Genomic DNA, 24,267 nt, shown 5'->3' on the forward strand with positions numbered 1-24,267 from the left:
ATAATCGACCCAATGAAGGCTTTAAGCTGGTCCAACATAACCCAATAAAAGCTAATTAACCAACTTAAGTAATAGTGAGCCTAGACTCTATAAATCGGATCCAACTCAACATGAGGTCTTGGACTGAACTTATTCCTACCAAATAAAATAGAAATCTGAAAAATAAGCTACTAAACTATTACTAAAAGATTCATTCTCTTGCAGCTCGAAACATGGCCCATAAGCGGCCCATATTCCGTATCAGGCTCCACTCAACACCATAAACTAACTTAGAAACTCACTTTTGTGGAGAAAGTTGGAATTTAACCGGTAGGTTTGCAAGATTCAAGCTAGAAATGAAGGAAAATTGAAGAAGCTCTCTCTCTCTTTCTCTCTTGTTGCTCAGCCAAGAAGGAGGATGGAAGATGATTTTTGGTCAAAATTAGTTTAGTAAAGGTAAAGAAAGACTAGTCAAATGCCAACCTCCAATCACAATGCAACATGTGCCCATTTCAAGCTTATCTCATTTCTTTTGTCTTGCAAGACTTAATTAACTAGCTAACCTCTAATTAGCTCACAATACCATGGAATATAATCCCTGTATATGAAACTTAATCTAATCGGCCGAATAATATGCATGGTACGCACTAGTGGGTCCCACGTCCACTATACACTTCTAAAATCTCATGGACTAACTTATACTAAAAAAATTGATTTAAAAACTATATTTACTCATAAAAATTATCTAGTAAATTTTCCTAACAAAGAAAATATAGAAAAGGCGTGCATTCAAATAAACTAAAAGCTAGAAAATAAGAAAAAAAAATTTTGGGTTCTCACAGAAGCATCTGTATAGACCACAAAACTATCTTTCCCATTCGGTAGAGCTAATACAGGCGCTCTTGTCAAACGTCTCTTCAATTCTTGGAAACTCTCTTCACACTTAGGACTCCATATAAACTTTTCACTTTTCTTGGTCAACTCAGTCATGGGTCCAGCAATTTTAGAAAAATTCTTAATGAATCTCCGGTAATACCCTGCTAACCCTATAAAACTTTGAACCTTAGTAGGGTTTTCTGGTTGTTTCCACTTCGAAACGGCTTCAACTTTAGCTGGATCTACTTTGATTCCATCCTTAGAAATTATGTGGCCCAAGAATATCACTTCTTTCAGCCAAAATTCACACTTGCTGAACTTAGCGTACAATTAGTGTTCCCTCAAGGTTTGTAAAACAATTCTCAAGTGTTCCTCGTGATCCTCCACATTCTTAGAGTACATCAAAATATCATCAATAAATACCACCACAAATTAGTCTAGATAAGGGTTAAAAATCCTGTGCATTAAATCCATAAAAGCAGCGGTGCATTCGTTAACCCGAACGGCATCACGGCAAATTCAAAGTGTCCATACCTCGAGTTAAAAGTAGTCTTGGGTATATCCTTCTTCAAAATCCTCAATTGATAATAACCCTGTCTCAAATCCAAATTCGAGAATACTATCGCCCCTTGCAATTGATTAAATAATTCATCAATGTGGTGCAATGGGTACTTGTTCTTAATAGTAACATCATTTATGCCTCTATAATCTATGCACAACCTTAAACTCCCATATTTCTTCTTAACAAATAAGACCAGGGCTCCCCATGGTGAATCACTTTCCTTTATAAAACTCCGTTCCAACAAGACCTGTAATTGCAGTTTCAACTCTTTTAGTTCAATTGGAGCCATTTATATGGCGTCTTGGAGATAGGTGCTACTTCCGGGGTTATATCAATCTTAAAAGTTATTTCCCTTTCCGGAGGTAAAGATTCTAACTCTTCAGGAAAAACATTTGGGTAATCTTTCACTACAGACATGTCCTCCAGATTCACTTTATCACTAGAAGTGTTGATTAGAAAAGCCAGGTATCCCTGAGCACCCTTACTTAACATTATTCTAGCTTGGATTCCTGAGATAAGTGCAGATGAAGCTAATTTGCTCCTTACATCCAACTTCATGGTGGCCTCTCCTGGAATGCACAATTCTACTATTTTTGTCTTACAGTTCATTTGGGCATTGTAACTGGCTAACCAGTCCATCCCTAGGATCACGTCATATCCCTTAATTGCTAAACCTATCAAATCGGCCAGTAATTTCCGTTCTCTAACCCAGATCTCACAATCTCTGTATACCAAGTTAGCGATTAGACTCCGGTCTCCAGTAGGCGTCTTAACCTCCAAGTCATAAGGTAACTTAATTGGCTTCAAATCTATTCCACTCAAAAAATTAGGGTTTACAAAAGAATGAGTCGCATCTGGATCAATTAAAATCTTAGCTAAACTGTGAAAGACAGGAATCGCACCTTCAACCACCTCAGTCGCATCAGGCATCTGTTGATGATCTAGTGCATAAATCCTAGCCGGTACCTTTTGTCGGCTTCCACCAGCACTGGTCTGCTTAGCGGTTGACTTTTCTGGCCTTTGAGGGTTACCTCCTATTGGACAACCCGCGACTTGATGTTCAACGCTACCACAAAACAGACACTTCCCAAACTTCCTCCAATAGTTATTCTCAGAGTAGTTGGGTTTACTACAGTACCCACAAGTAACTTGAGGGGTCACAGCTGAACCACTAGAAGGCACTCCCTTAGCCTGAACCGGTCCACTACGACCTCCTCTGGATAAAACTCCCCTTGAAACTCTAGTAGTCCTTATTCCTTCCATTCCTCTTCCCATTTTGGAAGGCTATGCATTCTTACTAGCCTGTCCAGAAGTGTGGCTATAAAAGTTCATTTTTTTATTGTGAAAGTCCCTTACTTGCATTCTCGCACTCTCAACTCTTTGTGCTTTCGCAAGAGTCTCAGTAAATGTAGAGATTTGGACTGCGGCCAAGCCCTCCTGGATTTCCACATTAAGCCCTTGTACAAATTGTGACGCCCCTGTACACTAAGGCGAACCAAAGGGTATCCGCGGGATGCCTACCCAACTCTCGCCAGAACTCAAGACAATTCCCATTCAAACTTAATGAAATACTAACCATCATGATGATATAAGTAAGAAAGGTAGGTCACTCCCATAAATAATATTCAAACTTACATCACGAGTTCCAAAATACATCAAGTATCCAATCCTTACATCAAGTTCTCAAAGGTTACATCAAATCCCAAAATATACAATAATCAAGAGTCTAACCCAATACATTGAAAAACACTAATACAAAAGTTTATCCAAAAGGGGTTTCTCCGAAGTTCACTCCAGATCCTTCCCTGTTAAGGAAAATAAATCTACAGGGTGAGTAAAACGCTTGTGAGGCCAAGAACACACATGCAGGCACATTGTTTAAGTAAAAATCCCAATTTAACAAGTAGAGCAATAATATTGCTGATGTGTGCATGGACCTCAACCCACGTAATAACCCAGTCTGAGTTCCATTAGGCCCAGTCACACATGCACGGGCTAAGCTCTTCAAAGAATCCCTCCAAGCCCTTGTTCGAATTGTCCAAGACCAACATGGAGTCCATAGAGATATTGAAAGCTTGGAAGGAGACAATCAAATTATCTACACCATGATCCAAGCCCATGAAAAGTCAAGTGGGCCTCCAAGTGAGTTGGCCGAATAGGGCTTTAGGCCTTAGTCTTAGAGTTAGACTAGTTGCTTTAGAAGAGCATGGGCCGGCCCATCTTGACCCCAAGATGGCCGAACTCCCCTCTTCTGTTTCCCTTTGGGTTTATTAGCCCTTAGCCTATAAAAGGGCGTGCTTTGTAAGGTTTCGAGGTAGACGTTTTATGAATGAAATTGCTTAGTTTTTTCAACTTTCTTCCTTGTGAGAATTTCGAGCCTTTACTTGCTCTTGACAAGGGTGTTTGAGCAATCTTGCGTCTTGTTCTTGATTGTTCTACCGACCTATCCATTAGAGTAATCACCTCTGCTGGAGTCGTCGTTCTACCGCCTTCTACCAATTCGTGTCGTCCGTATTGATTTTAGGTCCCGCAATCCAAGCGTTGGACAACCTCGCTAGATCCTTGGGCAAACGTGGTACGTGTCTCGAAACGAGTTGATCGAGAACCGTATCAAAACTAGCCTCTCAAATTTGAAACTCAATTAGAATTACAATCAAAGTTTAAAACACAACAAGCGGAGCAAGAATCGAAATTTTGAGCAACAAGATATAGTAGCTCAAAGTTGCTAAAAAATTGAGACGGTTAGGCTAATTTTCAGGTTTAAATTACAAACTTTGGGACTTTGGTTGAGCATCGAAATGGACTCGGAATGGCGCCAAATCTGGTATAATGATACTACCATATAAGGGCTATTCCTCTGTCAAATTTCATAGAAAAATACGTACGGAAAGTCGGTTAACAAAATCACTAAATTCTCACGAATTTCCAAGGCAAATCTGTTTTGTATGCAAATTTTCCTTTTCTAAACATTTGGCCAATCAAAACATCTCAAATATGGTTAATTTATGTAAACAATGTCTAAGAAACATCCAAGATACATTTGGTAGGTGATTAACACCAAGAATTTCGAAACAACAAGTCCCAATCAAGATTAAGGCATTCACTAGCCAAAAAGAGGGTTTTCAATCATTGCATCAGTTTCGAACTTCGGCCGCAACTCACTCAATTCAACTTGGAATAGAGTGTGATTGGTGGAATTGGAAACTATGTGAGGACCCAAAAATTTTCTTATTTATCGAATATTACAAGTTTACTTAAATATTTAATTACTCATTTTCTCCGAATTATTTATTTCGACCATTTAAAAATCCATTTATATGGAACAATGCCTCTTTTATATTTTAAAGCGTTTTGTTGGAAAATTTACTTTTCAAAAATTCGTTTAGTTCGGAACAACGAGTGCACGTCTTTCAAGGCTATATTGAATCGGGAGTGTATCAACATTGGAGAATTAAGAATGATCAATAGTAGATTAAGAAAGGTTAATTGAGAAATTAATACTAGACTCCTGTGAGGACCAAAAATTTATTATTTTAAATTACTATTCCGAACTTATTCAAATATTTAATTGCCTGTTTGCTCCGAATATTATTTTCTAACATCTTGAGACCTAATTACATTGATCTATGACTTACTTATATTTTTAAAGTGACTCATTTCAAAAATTAATTTTTGGAAGCTCGATTAATGAAAATAGTGAAAACGTGTTTGAAAATTTTAGCCAATTGGGAGTACAATAAGCTTGGAAAATTGGAGACTTGTATAATGGTCCTAAAATAGGTAATTTTAGGTTTGAATACTCAAGTGATAGTTAGTGGTATGATCGTTATAAGAATTTGTCGAAGGTTTCACTCTATCGCGCCTAAATCGGAAATACGCGTTTTCACGCGTGCGATTAATCGAGAGACTTTAGATCATTATTTTGGGACAATTAAGAGTGAATAATATTTATATGAATATAAGTGCATTAGAGGTTTAGTGCACGAGTGAAACAAATGCAAGAGGAATTGAGCACGAAACGTGCGAGAGAGAGTTGACTTTTGCACCAATTCTAGCCATACATTAAAGCTTCCTTTGGAAGCCTCATTTAGATCAAAATTTTCTCTCTCTTCCTCCCTAAGACAGCCAGCCATCCCAAGAACAAGAACCAAACTTGCTTCATCAATTTCTACTCCATTCCATGCACCAAATCCCAACCATTTCACATCAAAATTGAAGACCACTTAGCTCAACACTTGGAGAGTTCATCTAACTACAAAAACAAGGAGCTTTCCACGGTTTTCTTGGGCTGATAGAGGGCCGAAAATTCTGTTTGGTTCATCAACCAAAGTAAGTAGTGATCAACTCTCAAATTCTTGATCTATGGAAGTTTATTTACACTTATGAGCTTAGTTATTCATGGGGGTGGCTTGTTATTGTTGGAAAATTTTGAAGGTGGGCTCTATGAACTCCCACTCTTGGATTGATGGCTGATGTGATGCTTGATGATGGATATAATGTTAGTTTAGTGCTCAAATTGGTAGATTAATGGTGCATAGCTAGTATAAACTTCAAGGAATGCATGGCTGAAAATTTTTCAATTCTGCCCCTGTTTTGATCGAGCCCCTTTTTGCGAAATTCTGAGGGTTTAATGGCTTTTATATAATGTTTATATGTTGTATAGATAGTGTAAAAAGTTTCATCAAAAAATATTGAGGTTTGGTAGGTCAAATGGATTAATCTTGCAAAGCTAGTAAACCTGGAAAATTTTCCTGTAATGCTCAGACAGCCTTCTTGTTTCATCCATAACTTTGTACTCCGATGTCAAAATCAAGTGTTGTTAGTGGTATTTGAAACTAGACATTCCCAGCTTTCCAATGGTATAAAATACAACCCCTAGTTCCACCCGAGTAGCCCGTACCAACCATTTTAAGATGACTGCCCTGTTTCTCTGTTTTCCTGGAATGAAGTTCAGAAGCTACAACTTGAGACTCAAATTTGAGATAGTTGTGTGCCGAATTTCAAAATGATTTCTTCTGTGAAATTATAGTTTTATGAATTTATTTTCCAACACCACCAACCATGCTTAATTCTGAGTTGAATTGAGTGATTTGTGATCAAAATACGAAACCTGCCCTGTTCTTGAAAACCCTAAATTTTGGGCAAAATAGATGTTAGACTTGGTGTGGACTTGCCAATTGAATTTCTTGGAGTTAAAACACTTACCAAATATATCATGAATGTTCCTCAGGCTTTTCCTATACAAATGAGCCATGTTGAGGAATTTTCCTTGACCAAATGTTTGGAATGGAAAACAAAAAGCTCAAAGCAGTTTTGCCTTAGGATTTTTCAAAACTTTGGTTGTTTGGTTTACTACCTTCCCAAAGGTATTTTTCCATCAAATTTGATAGAGGGATACCCTTTATATAGGATTATTATATTACCGAATTTGGTACCAATCCCAGTCCATTTCGCTGCTCGACTAAATTACCAAAGTTCAAGACTTGATTTTGGAAAACCCTTGTTTAACAAGGAAATTTGGGTAACTTTGAGCTACCATATCTTGGTGTTCAAAACTCCGTTTCTCATTCCGCTTGTTTTGTTGTAAACTCAGATTACAACACTAATAGAGTTGCAAATTTCAAAGGCTAGTTCCAATCAAGTGAATTTTGCCGAATTTTCAAAGTTGGCCAAAAACCAACTTAAATCTGCCTTATGAACCAAAACAGCGACTTTGAGCTCATTTTTGAATGTTTTCCATTTGGAATCTTAGAAAAGTGTATTCTAGGAACTTTTAGTACTTTGGAAGAGGTTTCCAACGGTACCAAGTTTTCGAATTTTGGACCTGTAAAAAAATGAGATACGATTTTCAAAGATCTCGTACCAAAACTGAAATTTCCGAATCTTAAGAAAATGGAGATTTTTTAATTCTCCTTATTCCTTTGATGTTACTTGAGTGTATTAAACTTGATTTCCAAGATGAAACCTCTATTGCTTTTATGCTTTAAAATTCCATCTTTGAACCTCGATTTACGAGTGATTAGGATTCGTTTTCATGGAATTTTCTTAGATTGTGCACTAAGTACAATCTTTGTAATAATTGGGGGTTTATGAGTGATAAGTCCTTATTAATTGCTCAGGCACACAAGAGGAACTTCAAGGGGATCCCACGGTGGATGCTTGAACTTCGAGTGCCGTTTCTTCTTGTTTACTTGGTGAGTGTCAAGTGCATGTTTACTTGAACTCCGTGAACTCGATACATGTTACTTGTTATTGATACTTGAGATTTTTAAAATTTGAGATGGGGTGTATTTTATCGCACTCGTTCTAGCTTAAAATAAATGACTCGTACTTGAAATGCTCGAATGTCTCAATTGCTTGCACATGTTACATGCTTGCTTGACTTGAAATAGTATGCTATGGCTACATATGTCGTTGGAGTGAATCTCCTAGACACTCGAACATGCTTGGGGGACGCCCACATCTCATTGGCGACCCTTGGACTCGAGCCGGCATGGGCTTGGTCGGGAACCTTGGCGAGCCATGAGAATCACATGGTAAGCTTAATCTATTGGAGAGATCTTGCTTGGCATACTCGAGTAGTTTTGCCTTAAACAAATGACAGGCGGGCCCGAAACAGGGGTATGTAAGGTGAAACGGGACAAGTTAAGTGGAGTTCTACGGACTAAACCTACCCGATTGACGGAGTGTCAATTCGTGGAGGTTCTTGATCGTGCCAGAGGAATATAGCTCCTGAGAGCTCTAATATCCTTGAATTGTTTCTGTTTTACTTTTCAGTGAATCGTTAAATTCTTGATATATTATTGCTCGACTTGTCAATTTTGGATTGTTACTTGAACAATGTGCTTGCATGTGTGGTCTTGGCCTCACGAGCGTTTTGCTCACCCTGTAGATTTGTTTTCCTTAATAGGATTGGACATGGAATGAACTTGGAGAAACCTCTTTTGATGCACTTCTGGTTTAGGGTTTCTAATGTAATTTGGGCTAGACCTCGTATTGGTTGTACTTTTGGAAATTTAATGCATGATTTGGATATTTGATGTATCTAGATGGTGTATATTTTAGGCATTGAAGTATCTTTGGGATATTCGATGTAAGACTCGGATAATTGTTATAAATTGTTAAGTTGAAAGCTTCCGCATTATTTGACTTGTCTTATTTAGTTGTGATTTATAGTATTTCATTAAACTTGAATGAAAATTGCTTGAGTCCTGGCGAGAGCTGGGTAGGCGTTCTGCGGATACCCTTTGGTTCGCCTTAGGGAGAAGTAGGGGCGTCACAGTTGGTATCAGAGCTTAGGTTTTAGAACTCTGTAGTGTATCCTAGGCTTAAAAGTTTAGGATGCCGGACTGTGGAATAGGTTGGGAAGTTAAGTGACAGCTTGTGAAAATGAAAACTAGAACCTAAGTTTGAATTAGTGGATGACAAGGAGTCTTGATCTTGTGTGATACATGTGGAATAGTACGAAATGATCAGATCTAGTTTATTGAATATATCTGGACCTACATGTGCTTTTACTTTTAAGGGTAAGCTATGGGAGGTAAGGGTGATGTTAAATTGTCTTGGGGACGTATTACAGTGGTCCATTATCGAGAAAGACCTAAGGGGGCATTGGAGAGATAATCTAATTTGCAGAACTAGAACTTCATGTGATTTTCAAAGGACTTGCTCGCACCCAAATAAAAAGGGTGTTAATAGTGGTTAATCATTTAAAGTGGCTATCCCAGGAAATTAGGGTGATCCGAGGGGGTAATCGAGAATTGAGGGCAATTGCGGATGCCCAGACTACTAGAATTCCTGAAGTGAAGATTGAGATACTTAAGGAGCGAGGAAGAGACAAAGGCTCCTAGTGAGCAGTTTCAAAAAGTTGAGAACCGACTTGCAAGGGTAGTACATGAAATTGGAGACCGGATGTGACAACCCCACCTTCCCCTAAGACGAACCAAAGAGGTTAGCGGACCGCCTGTCCAACTCTCGCCAAGACTAACGGTGCAGGTAAACACAATCTAAGACGTTTCGGGAAAATAACACGCGCTCACACAAGCCGATATCGCGAAATAGCCAAACGCAAATCAAACCGTCGGTGAATAGTGGGTGCCATGTCATATAACTCGGAAAAACATTCCCAAACTAAATAAGTGTGACGACCCCACTTCTCCCAAGGGCGAACCCAAGGGTATCGGCGGGCCGCCTGCCTAGCTCGCGCCAGGACTCAAAACTTAAAGTTCGAAAGAGCACTAAATACAATATATACAATTCCAAAAGAGTTATAATTACATTCTCCAAAAGTATCGAGTCAAACCACCAAAACAAAAACAAACATCCTAACTGTTCAACTATTACAAGCCAAACTAACTATACTAGTATACGAGCCAAAAGTCCCCGCGTCGGCCCCTGCTAAGGAAAACAAAAGGAATGGGGGTAAGCTATATGCTTAGTAAGTAAATAGGGGCGAAAGCATAAATTTCACGTAACAGTTACACAATAAGAGTAAAGCAAAAGCAGAAAAGTAACATCACATAATAAGGATACAGGTGGCTCCAAAGCCAACTCATGTGCCATGCGTGATCTCCTGCCGACACTCCGTCGACTACAAATAATAGTCCGTAGAACTTCACTTGTACACCCACCGACACCTTATCACCCTCACTGGCCAGTCACCTCACAAACTTGCCCGGGCGAACGAAATCACAAACTTGAGCTTGAGTCACAAGCTCGGGTCACAAACTTGGTCACCTTCTCGGTGAACCGGATTTACAAAATTGGTTCATAACATGAACCTACAAACTTGGTGACCTCAGACTAAGTTGGACTGCCTTCGACCAAGCCCTAACCGGCTCGAATAGTCCAACCAGGTCAAGAGTTCGCCCCAAACTCACAAACTTCACAAAATTATTCAAAATCACAAACTTTGCAAACTTCACAAACTTTATTCGAAAGTCGCCCCGAGCCACAAGCTCAAGGGTTTTGGTTCCAAAAGGTTCATATACATACGCCAAGTACAATTATACATTCAAATTAGGGTTTAGGTCGAGTGCGATAAAGTACACCCTCGCCTAAGTGCCCTTTTCACATATCTCAAACACATAGCGAAGAAAACACACCAAACTGGCCTGAATACTTACCCAGAAATGGAAATAGCAAAAGTACGAAGTCGGATTGAAATGAACAGCTAGTAGTGGGCCCCACCAGTTCCGCCCAGCTCACCACCGTCTTAAATAGAAGATTGTGTCACATAATATCGCAAACGACTACTATCGTGCCTAAAACAAGCAAAACGGCAAAAACGGCACGCGCGCACGTAAATATGACGAACGGAAACGGAGACGGCCGTTAGCGGAAACGGCAAATTTGACACTCGTTTCTAGTTTACTCATAAGTTGAGCTACGAACATCGGATTAAGGCGTATGAGATGCCATATCGAAGCTTAAAGGATGAACAACAACTGTTATGAAGACATCCAGAACTGAAACTGGAGGCTTTAGTCCCAAATGAACCAAACACAATCACTTACGAAATCTGGCCAATGCACAAATGGTCAGTTTTGAGCGCAAACTGTTTTCTATGCTACACATGGTCAAAAGAGCTGAAAATTGGCAGTTAGATAGTTCATTCCAAATGGAACAACTTTCATGAAGGTCGGCAATCCAAATTCGGAACGGAAATTGGTCATCAGGACCAAAACAGATTTCTGGTCATTTTCACGGGCAGGCCTTGTTTGCTCGGCTATATCTCAGGTTTAATAAATCCGATTCATGAAATTCCAAGGGCGTTAGAAAGCTCTGATATAGGGCTATAAGTTTGGTATTTTGGTCGGAAGCCCAAACAGCTTGTAACTCAGTCAAATGTGAAGCCAAAGTTCCAGCCATAAACTTTCCAAAAACGTACTAGAATCACAAACCGTATTTGACCTCAATATGCGGTAATGGCACCAAATTCACTACGGTTATCGGATGGGGGTGTAAGACCCACCGTTTCGAAGCTAAAAAACAGGGCTACAACAATGTAGAAGACCACTCAATCCAGTTCCTAACACAACTAGGTCAAATATGCAAAATACTATACCAGAATTCCCAAAACAGGTTTGCAAAACGCAGAAAACTGTAATCGGTATATCTCAGTCCATACAAGTCCAAATGCCAAAATTCCAAAGGCATATGATAGCTAGGACATTCAAATACATTTCATCAGAAGACACCAACTTCAAAATCCAAACCAATTCCAATCAAAATGGCCAAATACAAACGCAGTTTTCGCATTCTGTCCAAAGCAGAACAGCTACAGTAATTTCGTCATAACTCACTCTACACTAATCCAAATGACCTGAAATTTTACAGGCACCTCAAACACATCAATACCTACAACTTTCATGTTTTGAGCAAAGTCCAATTCGGCCTCTAACCCTATGATCCAAAACCGGACAGAATTAGGAGTTATCAAACCCTAACTTTTCTCAATTCATTCCAAACCCAAAATTGATTGCAAATTCTTATCAAACACACCTACTAGAGTCATTCCCCCTCATTACCAACCATCGTAAACACCCACAACATCATAATCCAATTAAACCAGAAAATTCATCAATAAATTAAAAACTTCACCAATTCATCTCAAACCAAGATAAAAACCAGAAATTTCAGCACTTTAGCCACTAAGAAGCATAACTTAAGCTTCATAAGGTGTAGGAGGAAGTTCAAGTACCATTTACCAAGTAAACAAGAGAGAGGAAGTTGTAGAACACCTTAGCTCTCCACAAAAACTTCACCAAAGCACTCACTAGCACCAAGTGGTAGGATTTTATGGAGTAGAAACTAATTTAGGTGAATGGTTTTGGAAGATTGAGCTAAATGGAAGCTAAAATTGTTGAAGAGTTTCTTCTTCTTTGTCCAAGTGAGAGCCGGCCATGGAGTAGGAGGAAATGGTGATTTTTTGGTGAATTTTTGAGATATTTACCCAATTAGTCAAAAGGTCAAAATGGTGAATAGTGAATCATAAGTCATGTCCAATATAATGGTGACACTTGTCACCTCATTAAATGCAAACTTATCTTTTCTTTTTCCTCTCACATCAATCACTTCACATCCCCTACTTATCTCTTAACACCCGATAAATTTCACACAGTATCCGGAATTTAACCTAATTGGCCGAATTTTTCCGAACTTTTCGCACTAGTGGGTCCCACGTCCATTATATATTCTTATTTTCTCAAAATCTAACCGATACTAGAAAAATCATCTAAAAACTATATTTACTCATAAAAATTATTTGGGGAATTTTCTAATAAAGAAAATGTAGAAAAAACGGGTTTTCAATCTTAACCGGAACTTAGGGTTTAAATCTTAATCCCTACTTAGGGTTTTCGAAATACTCCCAAAACCAAACGTTACCATCCAATTAATGAATATATCAACGTAGAACGAACTGGGGCCTCACAATCTCCCCCACTTAGGACAATTTCGTCCTCGAAATTTCTATGAACGGAATCTATCAAATCTAAAGTAACCAGTAGCCTGTACCTTCCACGTTCTTAAAAGAAACGAGGCTCTTCATTCCAGTCCCTTCTCTAGATGACGGTCCAGGGTCGGTCTGGGTTAGTTGCTGAGTTCCTTTCTTTTCGTGCAATAAACCCGGGCAATTAGCAATTTGGTGCTTGGCGCTCCCACAGCGCAGACATCTCCTCCCCTTTCTCCAACAATTCACTTCAATGTGATTGGATTTTCTACAATAACCACAAATTGTCACACCACCCGCTCCACGACCCTTCTTAGCAGATGACCTACCTCGCTTACTCGGTTCTGGCCTTTGATTCTCAAGAGATGCGCTCCTTTTCTTTGCATGGAAGGTCTTCACTTGCGGCCTTGAAATTTCTGTCCTTTGAGTTTTCTCTGGAACCCCCATAGAAGTAGTGCTCTGTGCCATTGCTAAGGCCTCCTCGGAAATCCCTTCGTATTTCCTTTTTAGCTCTAAGTTCTTGTGCAAGAGCTCAATTTTCTCTGAATACTCGTGCTTCCATCGCCCTTCCCAGTATGCGACTAGTTTCTTTTGGACTTCTATTTCGTCTCGAAGAACCGTAATTTCCTTATACACCTCAACCCAATGTGCCATCTCACAAAATTGCTGGAACTCAGATGGTAGCCTGTCGGGCAAAACAATGGGTCATAATCAATTCTTGAACACAAGTGGCATTCTCGGTCCATGTTTTGTTCAGCTATTGTTTCCTCCTTTTCTTCTCTTGACTCTCGGCCTCGTTTTGTTCCACAGTTATGACCATGTCCGCGACTATGTCTTCCTTCCACATATATACACACATATATATATAGTTTTCCCTTCTCTCTCTTTTCTTTCCAAAAAGGTACTTTAATGAATGAATGCAGTAAATTGACTACAATAACAAAATCCAACATACCAATTACACAAATAACATATCACACATAACACGCCATATCAAAAGACGGACAAGCAAGTATACAAATACATATCAAGTTGGACAGATAAGCATGTACACAAACACATATACTAACTTTAGGTGGTCGTAATATACGGGCGAACCAAAAGGAAAAGGTGAAGTCGTCCCAGCATCAGACCGTCTAATCTCTCACGTCCCTTACTATCCAAACTAGATGTCCATTAACCTCTTGTGCTCATTCTAGTCAGACAAAGCCTGTTCATGTTTCCAAGATACAAGTCTCAAGTACCTAGTAGTTTGCATCGCCTCAATTCTGGAGTATTCGGGCACAAGAATCCGAAATTAAATAGTTCACATCTCGAGCTGGCCAGTCCCAAGAGTAAACCATCTACAAATCGAACTTCCTACCCAACATACCTATCTATGGTCCTTAGATATCATGAGAAAGATTGAAAACCTATAACACTTCAGGGTTTATAGCTTATGCTCGAACGAGCACTTAATCCTTCATACCTATTCACCACTCAACCCAAGCTCACTCCGCGCGGAGACCACGCAAAGCAGGCTCTAGGTTTTATCCCTCAATTGCTTGACTTTCAAATCAAATCAAATTCCACAGTCCGGCATCCTAAACTTCAAGCCTAGGATACACTACAGGAATCTAAAGCCTAAGCTCTGATACCAACTGTGACGACCCCACTTCTCCCAAGGGCGAACCCAAGGGTATCGGCGGGCCGCCTGCCTAGCTCGCGCCAGGACTCAAAACTTAAAGTTCGAAAGAGCACTAAATACAATATATACAATCCCAAAAGAGTTATAATTACATTCTCCAAAAGTATCGAGTCAAACCACCAAAACAAAAACAAACATCCTAACTATTCAACTATTACAAGCCAAACTAACTATACTAGTATACGAGCCAAAAGTCCCCACGTCGGCCCCTGCTAAGGAAAACAAAAGGAATGGGGGTAAGCTATATGCTTAGTAAGTAAATAGGGGCGAAAGCATAAATTTCACGTAACAGTTACACAATAAGAGTAAAGCAAAAGCAGAAAAGTAACATCACATAATAAGGATACAGGTGGCTCCAAAGCCAACTCATGTGCCATGCGTGATCTCCTGCCGACACTCCGTCGACTACAAATAATAGTCCGTAGAACTTCACTTGTACACCCACCGACACCTTATCACCCTCACTGGCCAGTCACCTCACAAACTTGCCCGAGCGAACGAAATCACAAACTTGAGCTTGAGTCACAAGCTCGGGTCACAAACTTGGTCACCTTCTCGGTGAACCGGATTTACAAAATTGGTTCATAACATGAACCTACAAACTTGGTGACCTCAGACTAAGTTGGACTGCCTTCGACCAAGCCCTAACCGGCTCGAATAGTCCAACCAGGTCAAGAGTTCGCCCGAAACTCACAAACTTCACAAAATTATTCAAAATCACAAACTTTGCAAACTTCACAAACTTTATTCGAAAGTCGCCCCGAGCCACAAGCTCAAGGGTTTTGGTTCCAAAAGGTTCATATACATACGCCAAGTACAATTATACATTCAAATTAGGGTTTAGGTCGAGTGCGATAAAGTACACCCTCGCCTAAGTGCCCTTTTCACATATCTCAAACACATAGCGAAGAAAACACACCAAACTGGCCTGAATACTTACCCAGAAATGGAAATAGCAAAAGTACGAAGTCGGATTGAAATGAACAGCTAGTAGTGGGCCCCACCAGTTCCGCCCAGCTCACCACCGTCTTAAATAGAAGATTGTGTCACATAATATCGCAAACGACTACTATCGTGCCTAAAACAAGCAAAACGGCAAAAACGGCACGCGCGCACGTAAATATGACGAACGGAAACGGAGACGGCCGTTAGCGGAAACGGCAAATTTGACACTCGTTTCGAGTTTACTCATAAGTTGAGCTACGAACATCGGATTAAGGCGTATGAGATGCCATATCGAAGCTTAAAGGATGAACAACAACTGTTATGAAGACATCCAGAACTGAAACTGGAGGCTTTAGTCCCAAATGAACCAAACACAATCACTTACGAAATCTGGCCAATGCACAAATGGTCAGTTTTGAGCGCAAACTGTTTTCTATGCTACACATGGTCAAAAGAGCTGAAAATTGGCAGTTAGATAGTTCATTCCAAATGGAACAACTTTCATGAAGGTCGGCAATCCAAATTCGGAACGGAAATTGGTCATCAGGACCAAAACAGATTTCTGGTCATTTTCACGGGCAGGCCTTGTTTGCTCGGCTATATCTCAGGTTTAATAAATCCGATTCATGAAATTCCAAGGGCGTTAGAAAGCTCTGATATAGGGCTATAAGTTTGGTATTTTGGTCGGAAGCCCAAACAGCTTGTAACTCAGTCAAATGTGAAGCCAAAGTTCCAGCCATAAACTTTCCAAAAACGTACTAGAATCACAAACCGTATTTGACCTCAATATGCGGTAATGGCACCAAATTCACTACGGTTATCGGATGGGGGTGTAAGACCCACCGTTTCGAAGCTAAAAAACAGGGCTACAACAATGTAGAAGACCACTCAATCCAGTTCCTAACACAACTAGGTCAAATATGCAAAATACTATACCAGAATTCCCAAAACAGGTTTGCAAAACGCAGAAAACTGTAATCGGTATATCTCAGTCCATACAAGTCCAAATGCCAAAATTCCAAAGGCATATGATAGCTAGGACATTCAGATACATTTCATCAGAAGACACCAACTTCAAAATCCAAACCAATTCCAATCAAAATGGCCAAATACAAACGCAGTTTTCGCATTCTGTCCAAAGCAGAACAGCTACAGTAATTTCGTCATAACTCACTCTACACTAATCCAAATGACCTGAAATTTTACAGGCACCTCAAACACATCAATACCTACAACTTTCATGTTTTGAGCAAAGTCCAATTCGGCCTCTAACCCTATGATCCAAAACCGGACAGAATTAGGAGTTATCAAACCCTAACTTTTCTCAATTCATTCCAAACCCAAAATTGATTGCAAATTCTTATCAAACACACCTACTAGAGTCATTCCCCCTCATTACCAACCATCGTAAACACCCACAACATCATAATCCAATTAAACCAGAAAATTCATCAATAAATTAAAAACTTCACCAATTCATCTCAAACCAAGATAAAAACCAGAAATTTCAGCACTTTAGCCACTAAGAAGCATAACTTAAGCTTCATAAGGTGTAGGAGGAAGTTCAAGTACCACTTACCAAGTAAACAAGAGAGAGGAAGTTGTAGAACACCTTAGCTCTCCACAAAAACTTCACCAAAGCACTCACTAGCACCAAGTGGTAGGATTTTATGGAGTAGAAACTAATTTAGGTGAATGGTTTTGGAAGATTGAGCTAAATGGAAGCTAAAATTGTTGAAGAGTTTCTTCTTCTTTGTCCAAGTGAGAGCCGGCCATGGAGTAGGAGGAAATGGTGATTTTTTGGTGAATTTTTGAGATATTTACCCAATTAGTCAAAAGGTCAAAATGGTGAATAGTGAATCATAAGTCATGTCCAATATAATGGTGACACTTGTCACCTCATTAAATGCAAACTTATCTTTTCTTTTTCCTCTCACATCAATCACTTCACATCCCCTACTTATCTCTTAACACCCGATAAATTTCACACAGTATCCGGAATTTAACCTAATTGGCCGAATTTTTCCGAACTTTTCGTACTAGTGGGTCCCACGTCCATTATATATTCTTATTTTCTCAAAATCTAACCGATACTAGAAAAATCATCTAAAAACTATATTTACTCATAAAAATTATCTGGGGAATTTTCTAATAAAGAAAATGTAGAAAAAACGGGTTTTCAATCTTAACCGGAACTTAGGGTTTAAATCTTAATCCCTACTTAGGGTTTTCGAAATACTCCCAAAACCAAACGTTACCATCCAATTAATGAATATATCAACGTAGAACGAACTGGGGCCTCACAATAAGACACATAAACAGGGTTAAACAGTGTTATACACATACGTTTGTAAATTTACAAAACAACAGGGAGATAATTAGATCAAAATACATTTAGGGTTTTGCCCAAAAAGAGCTATTCAAATTACATTCACATAAGCTCAACTCGGCAACCAACATTCATAGCCTTTCCAAAAGTATTCAAATTCCTGTAAGGAAAACAAAAGGAATAGAGTGAGCTTACGCCCAGTGAGATACTACCACTCAAGCAACGAAGATCATATAAGCAGATAGCATTTCATTCCAATTCATCTAATAAAAGTAAGCCAAGAGTACACATCAATAGAATTGGTAAAAGGATACAGACGGCTCTCAAGAGCCCCTTTCCTTGCTTGTATACTTGATCAGACTTCATTGACCCTCCGTCAATGTTTACGAGTAACCAACCATAGGCTCCACTTTACTTCCATTCCTTCCACCCAACATACCCCTACCGGGCCCGAACTCCATACAGTATAAATTTGGTAATACTCGAGTATACCGGAATCGAGAGTCTCATACTACAAGAATCCATATAACAGTCCCCATGGCTCATCAATTTTCACGACCAAACCCTTGCCGGCTCGATTCAATTGACCACCAATAGGGTTGAGCTAAGTGATAACAGTAAGGCCGTTGGATACTCGTCCATACGACACCAATTCAAGTATTTGCATGTATCATTCAATTTCACGGTAAACAGTCATATATAATACAAAAGGGGTGAGTGTGACAGCCCCACCTTCCCCTAAGACGAACCAAAGGGTTCGGCGGACCGCCTGCCAAACTCTTGCCAGGTCTCAGTCGAACCGTTAAAAGAAATCGAAAACGTTCAGGAAGGTAATAGCGCGCTCAAACAATTCATAGTCGCCAAATAGCAAAACGAAAATCAACACCAAAAATGAATAGTGGTTGCCACATCACCACCCCGCCAGGAGCCCAACGAGTACAGATATGGCCATATGACTCGGGAAAACATTTTCAATCCAAATAGGATACATGAACAGGGTAAATAGTTTTATACACATACGTTGGTAATTTACGGAACAAAAGAAGATAATTAGATCAAAATACATTTAGGGTTTTCCAACTATCGAGGAGCTTTACAAAAATATAATAAAACTAGCTCGACTCGTGCGTCAAAACATCTTAGCCCCAAAAGTGGTTCCCTGTAAGGAAAACAAAGATAATGGGAAGGGGTGAGCTTACGCTCAATGAGGTCCCAAAATAATAGCAAATAAGAAACATGGAACTTCATATTCAATTAATCACATAGGTGCATCAAATAAAGAAGTGAACAAACACCATAGACAGAAAGGATACGGGTGGCTCTCAGGAGCCAAATTCCCATTTGCTTCACCGAAACTTGATCGAAATAACAGTTGACACTCCGTCAACGTTACAGAAGTAACCAATACCGTAGACTCCACTTTCTTCGATTCCTTCCACCTCACATACCCCCACCGGGCCCGAAATCCAATCAGATCAGAATTGGTAATACTTGAGTATACCGGAATCAAGGGTCTCAATACCCAAAGATCCCAAAACAGACTACCGTGGTTCGTTATCTAATCGACCAGGCCCTTGTCGGCCCGACTCGAATAACTAGCCATAGGGGTTGAGCTCAGAAGTCACCGAAAGGTCGTTGGATACAAGCTTCCAAACGACGTCAGAACAGATACAGATACAGATAGTAGATTCAGATACGCACTCAAAATTGGCATATGAACAGACAAGAGAACGAGTGTGATAAAGTACACCCTCGCCTCCATTTTATCAATACAATATTTGGCTCCAACAGTCATAAATCAAGTATTTCAGATATTCAGATATTTCACATAACGGGTAGCAGGTAGTGGAACACTCACCGGTGTCAGTACAGATACCTCAAAAGTTTTTTTGCCCAAAAGAGAGCTTTAATCACCAAGAAACCCTAAAATAATCAAAGTAAAACAATTGAAGGTTCCACTTTCAAAATCGAGTATACAGAATACACATGTGAGGCTCGACAACCAGTCGTAGGTCTCGCCAAATAATTACTAATGCAAGGATGCAAAACATGATTTTTGGAAATGAAAAGGTAACATGAAGACCTAGGCTCAAACAACCCAAAAGCCTTTCATTTCTACCAAAAGGCAAGTCAAACTTAAAGGAAATAAATGGCCTAGAAAATTGGACAACATTTCCCCTAAATATGCTTACTTTTCCAGCCGTCATGGCTTCATTATTTTCCTCAACCAGTCCCAAAGTCACACACAACATAAGTTCATTCAATAGCCGTTTAGTAAGCTCCAAGTAGTACAAGTACAATTCAAGCTAGGGAAAAGTCCGGAAATGAAAGTCAAGCCCTAAAATATTCAAATAAACACAATAAGACTCAATTACAATTCATAAACCAATTTCAAATACCACCAAAATAGGGCTCCATAAGCATACATAAGCATTAGAGGAAACCAGAAAATCCGGAAATGGAATTAGCTTTAGCCCTGAAAAAAATAGTTTTTGACCTCATTTTACGGTAATGGCACCAAAAGCACTACGATTATCGGATGAAGGTACAAGACCCACCGTTTCGAATATAAGAGATAGGGCTATAATGTTCCAGAAGGCAACTCTATCCAGTTTCGAGCGTAACAAGGTCAAAAATGCAAGATACTACACCAGAACCGGAAAAACAGATTCACAAAATGTAGTCTGGTGTAAACATCATAAAACAAGCTACCTAAGTCCAAATCCAATAATTCCAAAGCCATTCGAAAGCTTAGAAATAGGGCTACATTTCATCAGAAGACCTCAACAACCAATTCTGAAGCATTCCAAACCAAAATAACCAATTACAGACGCAATTCTCAAATTCGGGTAAAACCAGGGCAGCAAAGGTAATTCCATCGTTTCTCAAGCTACGCTACTCCGATTGACTTTAAATTTTGCAGGCACCTCTAAAATATCATTCCCTACAACTTTCATGTTTTAACACAAGGCCAATTCGGCCTCTAACTATGAGCTACAGTACCAGGCAGAATAAAGAACAATGAAACCCTAGTTTTTTCAATTTTCTTCCAAAACAGAAATTTCTTGCAATTAACCACTTTTCCCACCTTCTAGATTCCTCAAATATCATTTCCAGTCCTCATACATGACCACATAATCATATTCATATTAAAACAGAAAAATTCCCACTAATTACAAAACTTCATCAATTCAACCACAAATCAAGATATAATCCATAAATTTGCATCTTATACTACTACTGTAGACACCAAATTTTGGTGTAATTTCATTTACTGTTTATTTTTAGTTTTTTATTTGTCGTGTTAGTTTTATTCGATTTTTAGTTTTTAGTTTTATTTTTATTTTTATTTTTAAGTTTTTAGCATAGAATTTCTTGGAAAAAAAAAGAAAAAAAAAGAAGAAAAAATGAATGAAAATGGAAAAAAAGAAGAAAAAGAGGAAAATCTTAGTTTTTTTATTTTTTTATCTTTTGGTTGCTAATTTTGTACATTTTATTTAAGTTTAAGTTTGTTTGAATTATTATTATTTTTATTGTGATTAGTTATCTATATTAATTAGTTATTATTTAAAAAAAAGAAAAAAAAAAAAGAAAGATGGCCGCGGCATGCAAGCTGCATATTTTTGCAGCTTGCAAAGGACGATCACAGATGCCCATTGGAGGGCTGGATGTGAAGGCAAGGACAAACCCCTCATCAGCACCCTTCATGTGAGGGTTTAAGAGATTGGGGAGTTCATATAAAAGGGAGGGGAAGCAGCAGCCGCAAGAGCAGACGGAGAGAGTTTGACGGCAAAGGAAAAATCTAAAAAGAGAAAAGGGCTGATGACGGCGAGAATCGGGGCGGAGAAAAGAAAAGGCTACGGGGAGAGCTGAAAAGGGAACGGCAAGGAAACTAAGGGTTTTGGGGCTGAGAGGAAAGAAACAATGAGGGAAGGGATAGAGAAAGGGAGGTTGACGGTTGGAAGAGAGACGGGAAAGCTAGAGAGCAAGAAAAATGATGGCTGTAAGTCTGGGAAAAGGAAAAAAGAAAACAGCAAACAGAGAAGAGAGGGTGGCGGCTACTAGGAAGGGAAAACTGAAGACAAACGTGAGCCGAGAGCAAGAGGAAAGATTGAAGGGACGGCTGGAAAAGTTTTGAGCAAGAAAAGGCTACGGCGTTGGGCAGCTCGGTGGCAGACTCATCTTCAATCAATTTGCGTTTGGACATCTCTCCTAGGAGCCTTCATGATTGGTCAACCTTATCAGCAACCAAGGTAATCCATTTTACTCAAAATGACTATGAACATGTTGAAAAATCTGGAAAAATCTAGCTTTTTGCCGATCTGCTCCCCCTTTTGTTCTGTGATGTTTTTTTGTGTGTGGAAATGGATAACCCAGATACTAGCTTCATACCTCTATGCTTGGATCTTGTGTTTTGTCGGTCAAAGGTTGATGTTTAACCCTAAGGTTTGTCAAAAGAAAGCTGCAGAGTTTTTTTTTTCTTCAGATTTGTAGGTTTTTCGTCTGTCGCAAGTTTCTTTGTAGCTTTGCTGCATTTTTCCCTATCTAGCTTCATTATTGGATTCGTCGGAAGTAGTTAGTTCTGTTTTTGGGTAATGTTAGCTGTAATTGTTTTTTAGTGTGGTTGATGGATCAATGGGTGTGGTTTAAATCACTTCGCATGAATCTGTTTTGGTTGAATTGAGAAGCCGCAGAAAATTTTCAGCTTTGCACGTTTTTATTCTGTTTTTTTGACGAATCCAAAAGCTCTATGTGGAAGAGTGAGAAGAGTATTTGATAAGCCTGTCATTTGGTTTCAAGTTTTGTTTGAGGTGAGAAAATTGCATTTTTTGAATGAACACAATAATTGCAAACAAGCCATGGTTGGAAATTCTAGCAAGTTTCATTCTTTCTTTTGCTGCATTTGAGTCCCGTTGCTTGGACTGGTTTTCTGGGATAGTTTGAAGCTTTGCACTGAATTGTGGGTTGTTGAAATGGTAGAATCTGTTTGAGTTGCTTCATATGGGACTTTTTGTTCGGTGATGAAATTTCATTTCAAGAGATCACAAGGCTGGATTTACTTTTCTATCGCTGCACATGTCTCCCATTTGGTTTTTCATTTGCCTCCATTTGATCTTAAATGGTTCACGGATCATGACTAGATTCTGTGAATGAAAGTGTTTATATGTTAAGTGATGTTGAGTGATGCTTTTTGCTAACTTAGGTCCGAAATCTTGCATGAAATCTGCATTGCATTTGAGAGCTTAATGTTATAGAAGCTTGTGGACAAAGAACCCAGAAAATTTCTCTAGCTGCCAAATTGGTCTCGTAGCAGAAAGCTTGGCTCATATCTTTGTTTGCATGAACATTTTCATCATTTTTGGTTCTGCCATTCTCTCTCACGCATCTGGAAATGATTAGTTTCGATAAAAGTTGGTGGTTGAGTTTTGAGTTGAGAGATTTGTGAAAACCTGTCGCACGAGGTTGATTGCCGAAACTTCATGAGATGCAGTTTTTGTTGCAGAAATTTCTCTTGTAGACTTTGCATGGGACTTGCATGAAAATATTTCAAAAATTGCACTTTGGCCCCCCAAGTCTCCCCTTGTTCCACTAGAACCCAATCAATTAAATAATTTCATCAATTTGGTCCTTGGCAATTTTAATTTGTGCAACTTCATTGCTTGTTTGCTTCAATTAACTACCATGCTTTGTTTCAATTGCGTTTAAGTCATGACTTTAGGGACTTTATGATCAAGTGAGCTTTGTTTTGCACATTTCTTTTAATTTTTCTTAAAATAAAGTGGTACCTTGACCTTTTTATTGTTTTGAAGCCATTTTTACTTCATTTGATTACCATCGAGGGGGAGGTATAATTTCTTTTATCCCTTTTGTGTCACTCTTATGTGATCCAACGTGCTAAGTGAGAATTGCATGTCTAAATTGCTTTACTAGTTTTTCCTTAATTCCTTTTATTTCATTTACTTTTGCTTTTAATTAAGTTATTCTTTTATGGGGTATGTGTACACCTCTTGGCTTGTAATAGATAGGGCTTGGAGAGCACTTGATGAAGACCTATTGAAGACATGTGCCTAGCTAGCAAATGTAATAGATCCATTAGCTTGGTTGCTTGCTATATGTTATGTGTTACTTGCTTTATTAGGATTTTTGCATTTAGTCGAGCATGCTAAGTGTTACGTGCTACGTGTTTATGATTGTTTAGCATGTCTACTTGCTTTCCATAGCCATGGATAAATGTGATGGATGAATGTACGTCACCACACTAGTCCAACGCTAGTTGTGGCTCATTTATAGAAAGGGCTAGTCCAATGCTAGACCCAATAGGCCATTCCCCTTTCGTAGGTGCATATTTGCGTGTTTCACTTCATTTCACGCATTTTTCCTAGTTTTTCTATCATTTGGCATGCCCCTCTAATCCCTTCCCTCTCACTTTAGGTTTT

General features: G+C 39.1%; 1 protein-coding gene across 1 annotated transcript; it reads right to left on the minus strand.

Moving 5' to 3' along the window:
• Nucleotides 1-1,687: 1,687 nt before the first annotated feature.
• On the minus strand, nt 1,688-2,692 carry LOC140004717 (uncharacterized). Its single transcript, XM_072044860.1, has 2 exons — nt 2,092-2,692; nt 1,688-1,986 (listed from the first exon to the last, which is right to left on the minus strand). Exons 1-2 carry the CDS (start codon nt 2,690-2,692, stop codon nt 1,688-1,690), a joined length of 900 nt encoding a protein of 299 aa, XP_071900961.1.
• Between the last annotated feature and the right edge of the window lie 21,575 nt (nt 2,693-24,267).

The sequence above is a fragment of the Coffea arabica genome, chromosome 1c (assembly GCF_036785885.1).
Source record: "Coffea arabica cultivar ET-39 chromosome 1c, Coffea Arabica ET-39 HiFi, whole genome shotgun sequence".
Classification (NCBI taxonomy): domain Eukaryota; kingdom Viridiplantae; phylum Streptophyta; class Magnoliopsida; order Gentianales; family Rubiaceae; genus Coffea; species Coffea arabica.

Excerpts from the sequence above, each read along its gene's own strand:
- LOC140004717 (XM_072044860.1), bottom strand. The coding sequence starts at position 2,692 with ATGGGAAGAGGAATGGAAGGAATAAGGACTACTAGAGTTTCAAGGGGA. Across the intron at positions 1,987-2,091 it reads ATTACTGGCCGATTTGATAG|GAGAGGCCACCATGAAGTTG; the intron begins GTTTAGCAATTA and ends TGTGCATTCCAG.